General features: G+C 38.9%; 1 protein-coding gene across 1 annotated transcript in view; it reads right to left on the bottom strand.

Moving 5' to 3' along the window:
* Window positions 1-7,067, bottom strand: part of ptgfrnb (prostaglandin F2 receptor inhibitor b) — a 31,936-nt gene that overhangs the window by 3,050 nt on the left and 21,819 nt on the right. Inside the window, exon 12 of the mRNA XM_025062028.1 lies at window positions 5-124. Coding sequence (XP_024917796.1) covers window positions 5-124 — 120 coding nt within the window. The remainder of the gene's footprint in view (window positions 1-4; window positions 125-7,067) is intronic.

Raw genomic sequence — 7,067 nt, 5'->3', positions numbered from 1 at the left:
TCACTAGATGAGTTGCGCATCTCTGTCTTCACAATGCCAAAGCGGTCGACACTTGCCAACTGAGCTGTGGTCTGTCCACCACGCAGCCTTGTGAAAAACCAAAGAACTTCATATGCCAGGTCGCCTGAAAAAGAATGGAGGGAATTGACATGGTAATTAAAAAAAGGGAAACGGCTGAAACAACTCTTGTGGTTCTCAAGTTTACTTATATATTCTGACATTTGGTATTATCATTTTTTTGCTATTTTTATTAACATTTTTTGTTTATACATGTGTAGTGTGTGTGTATATATATATATATATATATATATATACACATAGACATATATACACACATATATACATACATATACATATTGTACATATTTTTTTATCAACAACCAAATATTCAGTGTCGGTTTGTTTTATATAGTATAAAGACTTTTTTAAAACGTTAATATGTGTGATTCGATTTTATCCATAAAACATTTAATTTAAATTGTTTTACATGTGAAGATAGTACAATAATTGTTTACATTTTATAATAACCCTGGGAATGTCAAAGACCTTGTAGCAGTTACAGTCACTGTTCCATTTACACATGTTATACTGCCTAACAGCCTGATAAGGAAAAGGACAGAGAAGTCAGGAGGAACAGATGTAGATCTAATTGTAAGTCAGAGTTGTTCTGTTTAATCAGCTCTCCACCTCTGGGAAAGTTAAACAAGTGACAAATATCACCGAGGCTGACTGGAGGCCTGGGCCCAGACAGTCTTTGTTGAACCCAGTCAAAACAAACCAAAGGAAATTCTGCTAACACTCTCTGAACTACACAGTGTCAACCACATTACTTAGTAATTACCTTCAGGTGATATTTTATTTAAAAAATGGTTTTAATGTTTTATGTATTTTATTTTCATACTTTGCTGAAAGTGATGCCTTTTTTTTAATCAGGTAAATCTTTAACTGCAGTACCCCGATGACACTATAGTTCTATACATTCAAAGATCAGTGATAATTGTGCATAGGTTGGATAGACAGACAGAGAGACGAACAGACACCACAGGAGTTCCCTTCGGGAAATTAAGTTACTTGTTTTAGCTAATAAACAAAAATAAAAAAAATAACAAAAAAGAAATCAAACAAACAAAACCAATATATACTGTATATATAAACTATAAAAGTATATGTATATAGTATAGTATATATATATTTCGTGTTTTTGATTATCCTCAACAAGTTCCAACATTAATTATCAGCGCTGATGACATTAACAAGTTAATTGGGTTAATTGATCAGTGAAGATGAATCTGATACATTTTTAATACATTTAGATGCAGTGGCACACTGTATAATCCAATTTCTCCATCCGTCCACTTATCGTTGCACTAATTCACAGCCTGTACACAATGTTATTATTGCATACACTGCAGGAGCCTAAAACACCATCTAGACACCCAGCATGTGTTCTACAACACATCAACCAAACACAGGCTAATGATTGAAATCCACCTACTCTATGGAAAACCAGTTGTACACAGTCGTAGTGCATATTTGGGTATGATTTGAAATATGCTTTTGCATATTTTTCTTGATGTTTTGATCCATATTAATAACTTCATCTTTTGTCTTTGTTGTCTTTCTGTTGCCATGATGACAATGACTAGGCTGATAAATCTTGATAATTGAATCAGAATTAATTCTGATTAATCTGATTAAATCATTTAATAGATTTACAGCCCTAATTATTATCACAAAAATAAGTCAAACTCGTGACAAATTTGTAAATCAAACGCACACAAAAAAACAACTGTCTCAGACACATGTGCACCATGGGAACCCTCACAACCACCTGTTGCTTTGTCTTTTGTCCAAAAAAAAAGAGAGAAAAGAACAATGGATGCACGGTAGGCTTATGATTAGAGAGAGAGAAAACAGGGAGCAAACAGAACTGGTAAGAAAAGATGTAAAACAAAGGTTTAAAGTGTTTCAAATGTGTGAAGAGAGGGCGAGTGTGCTTCAGAAAAAAAGCAAAGGAGAAAAAAAAGAGTGGGGGAGTGAGAAAGCCAGAGGCCAATACTAGTCATTAGTCTGTCAGGAAGAGAGGGGCTTTAGTGGCTAATAGTGCACAGGCACAAACACTGGGTGACGCACAGTTAAAACATGAAACATGAACACACAGAAATATTTGGATTTTATCTTATACATCTATCTCCTCATGTTTTTCACTCTTTCTTGTTTTTCCACAACAAATGTGTTTTTCTGATATCAATTTATACATCAACACTTGATACATTAAATTTATGAGAGCAACAATCAACGTTTATTGCCAATATCTAAATAGAGAAACTGAAAATTGACATGATTTTTGTTTTACTATTTTTACTCATTTTTGTTTATTATTATTTATATAAAATTGTCTGGAGAGGATTAGCATTTTATGGCACACCCACTGAGGTGACAATGCCACCCTTGTCTGCTGAGAACGTACCATTAGCCGTACACTAATGGCCTCACTTCTGGGGGGTGTTTCAGAGGAATCTGATCCCCCAGGCTGACTCACAGTTCTGTGTCCACAGCTGTTCTTCTACTCAGGGGAGACTGACTGCTCACCTCCCAACCCTGCACTCCCTTTCCAGACCTCCTTCCACCCGTATCACAAAAGGTCACGAACCTTCCAGCTCTCACCACAACAGTACCTTAAAAACTACAGACTACGTTTGCACGTCTACATTTCTTAGATTGCTCATTTACCAGTGACAATCGAGACTAAGATTCTGAGATTTACTCACAACTTGGTCACTGTGTGTGACTGTGCAGCCACAGTTTGACAGACTGTAACTCTGATGAACTCTTATAGATAAGACTGAATGTAAATGAAGTGCACTCATTACCCAGACCAGTCAAAGGCAACCATTTAATGTTTCTCAGATTAAATTTGTAACCACAACTTTGTGTCTCCACACTGGTAGACAAACATCTAACGTTTTTATGCCTGAATATTTATTTGATTAAATGGACTGGTTTAAGGAAAATGTCATTTGGTTTGTCTGTCATTCAAAATTTCAGGTTTCAGAAATCAGAAAAAAAACATTATCATATCAAATTGCTTTGGTAAATGCCGACATGAAACCAAGCTAGGTATTTAGGTATGTGCTACTGTAAAGAGTAGAAGTACAATGGTTATTAAAACTAAGTATTGGGTTTTTCTTTTAAGGAAATCACTAAACCTACAACAACTTAGTAATAGTTCATTTTCAATATTTATAAAAAAAAACAAACAGGTGTTGATATCTATAAACTTTAAAGCAAAGTATGACAAGCAGTCACAGGCAGTGTCCCCGGCTGCATTGGACGACAGCAAGAGGCATATCAGCCATTTACTACAAACTTTATGTAGACGATAGATGCATTCCATGTACACTATGTTTAACTACATGATCCCCAATGAAAAAATAATTAGATTTGGATTTAAAGGCTAACTATCTGGCAAAAAGTGTTTCCCCAAAAGAGTTTTATATCTGTTTTTGTAGCCAGGAGCACTAAAAAACACTAAAAGGAGTTTTTAAATGTATGAATATTTTAACTGTAACTGTGATTATAGTACAATTAATAATAATAATAATCTTAGGCAGTCAGAGCCAGGCAAAACATGTAGCAAGATCCAAGGGATCCATTCAAGAACCTGAGGAATTCTTGCAAACTGGTAAACGTCTATGGCTTTTTAGCCGCAGTCTGACAGTCGATAACTCCCATACATTAATTTTGTAACAATTTTTAAACATACTTTGATTTATGTTAACTAAGATTCATGTAAAATGATGTTGATGCAACAACCTACCATACCAACTGTATTGGGGTCATCCTAGGACTGACAAATATCTCTCTGATTTGGCTGGAAAATCCACAGAATTTTTAAATTGTCTACTGTTTGGGGTGAAATTTCTACATACTATTTAACTCCTTGTTTTTTGTATTGTACTTATTGGATTAGAGAAATTTAGAGAAATTTAAAGCTACTCCGAAGATCCGGCGACCAAGTTTCGACTAAATGTTGCCCAAGTTTCGACTAAATGTCGACCAAGTATCTTCCGGGGGAAGATACTCTGAAGATCCATCGACCAAGTTTCGACTAAATGTTGCCCAAGTTTCGACTAAATGTCGACTAAGTGTCTTCCGGGGGAAGATACTCCGAACATCCGTCGACCAAGTTTCGACTAAATGTCGACCAAGGATCTTCCGGGGAAGATACTCTGAAGATCCATCGACCAAGTTTCGACTAAATGTCGACCAAGTGTCTTCCAGGGGGTTTTGGTCCGAAGATCCGTAGACCACGTTTAGGCCAAAGGTGGCCCAAGGGTCTTCCGGGGGGGGGGGGGTCCGAAGATCCGTCGACCAAGTTTCAACCAAATGTTGACCAAGTTTCGGTTAAATGTCGCCCAAGTGTCCTCCTGGGGAAGACACTCCGAAGAGCCGTCGACCAAGTTTCGACCAAATGTCGTCCAAGGTCCTTCCGGGGGGGGGGTGGTCCGAAGATCCGTCGACCAACTTTCGACTAATTGTCGACCAAGTGTCTTCCGGGGGGAGACACTCCGAAGATCCGATCCATCGACCAAGTTTTGACTAATTGTCGACCAAGTGTCTTCCGGGGGAAGACACTCCGAAGATCCGTCGACCAAGTTTCGACTAATTGTCGACCAAGTGTCTTCCAGGGGGTTTTGGTCCGAAGATCCGTCGACCAAGTTTCGACCAAATGTCGACCAAGTGTCTTCCGGGGGAAGACACTCCGAAGATCCGTCGACCAAGTTTCAACCAAATGTTGACCAAGTGTTTTGGATTAGAGAAATTTAGAGAAATAAAAAAGAAAGAAAGAAAGAAAACTCCTATAATTAAAATAGGAGGAAAGGTTGGTACAGGTTAAGCTAAGAGTTTTGAATAGGCCTGCATATGGTATGATTCTGCTTAGATGAAGAGTTAAGTAAGGTCATGTGTTTGTGTTGGTGTGTTTGGACATTTTTAACACCTTCAACTTTCCTCCTGGGATTAATCAAGAGATTTCTAATACGACTTCATTTCCACAGGCAGCCATTTTCCTTTTATGAGCTTATGAGCTCAGACATGATATTCTATTAGAAATGCTCTGTAGTTCCTCATCTGCTATCAAACAGCAGTGCACACTGTTTTGCAGTTGGATGGCAGCAGAACACTCCAACACAGACAAGGAGAGAGATAAGGGCAGAGAATCCATTAACACCAATGCTTCTAATGTGTGTTTTCTACTCCATAAAGCAGGACAGCAATGTTACAGTGGAACACTAAGAGCAATATAAACACTACTGAGACACAAGAACAGGGACTCAAAGTTTCACTTGTTATTAGTGCATGTTAATAGGAGCACTTCTAATTAAAATGCTAATTTTACTGAATACAAACACATTGTCTTCCTATTTCCGTGTGTTGTAGTTTGGCTGGTTGTGAAAAGGTAACGTTTCTTTCAAGTTCAAGTTCTATTAACCATTTTCACCCATACACACAGCCATGATGAAGTCTTGAGCAGGGGGAGAGGAAGCAGTGCAAAAGTGGGACTGGTGGTTAGGAAGAACCCCAACAGCACCCAGGAGCCCTATGAACCCACTGTTCAGGAACCAAGAAAAGCATCAGAACATAATTAGTGAATTGGCCTCCAGTCATCAAAAAGGAAGTGCTGCACCAGTTTGATGAAGATGTGAGCACAATCCTGGAAAAAGCAGTTAAAGAGGACGCAGAAAGGACTCTGAACTGTACGACCACTGTCACCGTCAGCCTTGTGTTCTCGTCATTGGCAGAAGCTACTAAAGTAGCGTAGGCGAGTTACAGGCTGAATGTGTGTATCAGTGTACTTCCTACTGTGTCATGGTGATGACATCATTAAATTATTGTCAATCAATGCCCCAGTAAGCAGAGAGGTTCTGGTGGGATTCTGTCTGCATCTGATGAATACATATTGCTCCACACCACTTAAGCATGTTGTCAAAGCCGCTGACCTCCACCACGTCCCAGGGAAGATCATGGACCTCCTTCTGGATTACTATAATAATTTCTGTCTGAGCTTCATATCTGGGCCATTCATTTCAGAATAGCACACATTAGAAAAGGGAATAATCACTGGGTGTCCTGTCTCAGAGTCTATCAAAGTCTCTCTGCACTGGCCATGAAAATGTTGGCCAAATCTGCAGAGACAGAATCCAAAGGTCCCTGGTGTCTACCAGCCCCCTATCTGAGCAATATTGGATGATTTGACAGTAACCACAATATCAGCTCAGTTTGCTTGTAGCAGCTGAAAGGCATCACAGGCGCTCACAAAAGGCTGACCATTAAGTACTGCAATAAGGCAGCAGAGAAGGCCCCAAGATATGATTATATGCTGTTATTTTGTGAAAAAGAAAAAAAAAATTAGCTTTGATTTATATAGCGCTTTTCAAACAAAACAAAACAAAACCAAAGGTTGATTAGTAAAAGCAAGAAGGCAAAAAACACACCACAGACAGGATGTGAGGGAATATGGGTTAAAAGCTATTTTCAACACATTTGTTTTGAAGGTGTATTTGTAAATGTCCAGAGGGGGGAGAGAGTTCCAGAGGGCGAGTGAGGTAAAGCTGAAGGCCCCATCCTCAAAGAAGTGGAGATGGGAGTAGGGAGTGTAGAGCTGGCAAGAGTCAGTGGAGCAATTGGGCAGGTGGTTGACTTTTTTTGTCAGTAATTAGATGCCATGCTGCATTTGCACATCTTAAGAGCAGTTCAGTCCTGCACACTACCATGTATGTGATATGTTTTGAATATTACTAGCAGAAATGGAGATTGAGAGGACACACAGTTTAGAGCTAGACCTGGACCTTAATGGTGCCTTCACAGAGGTCCATGTTCCCAAGTCTTGGGCAGTAACCACACTGATGCTGGTGTTTGGACTTTGGACCTTGATAACACCCTGAATAGTCCTTTTGTTAGTCCATTTTGTCCCAGTAAAATTTCAAATGTGGATGCGTCAGCATACACCACACTTGGTTTCAGTTTATCTCAGATGAGCTTTGGCCGAGGGGATCTACAGTAGT

Source organism: Cynoglossus semilaevis, chromosome 14 (assembly GCF_000523025.1).
Source record: "Cynoglossus semilaevis isolate Cse_v1.0 chromosome 14, Cse_v1.0, whole genome shotgun sequence".
NCBI lineage: Eukaryota > Metazoa > Chordata > Actinopteri > Pleuronectiformes > Cynoglossidae > Cynoglossus > Cynoglossus semilaevis.
This window is presented reverse-complemented; position numbering and strand designations above follow the sequence as displayed.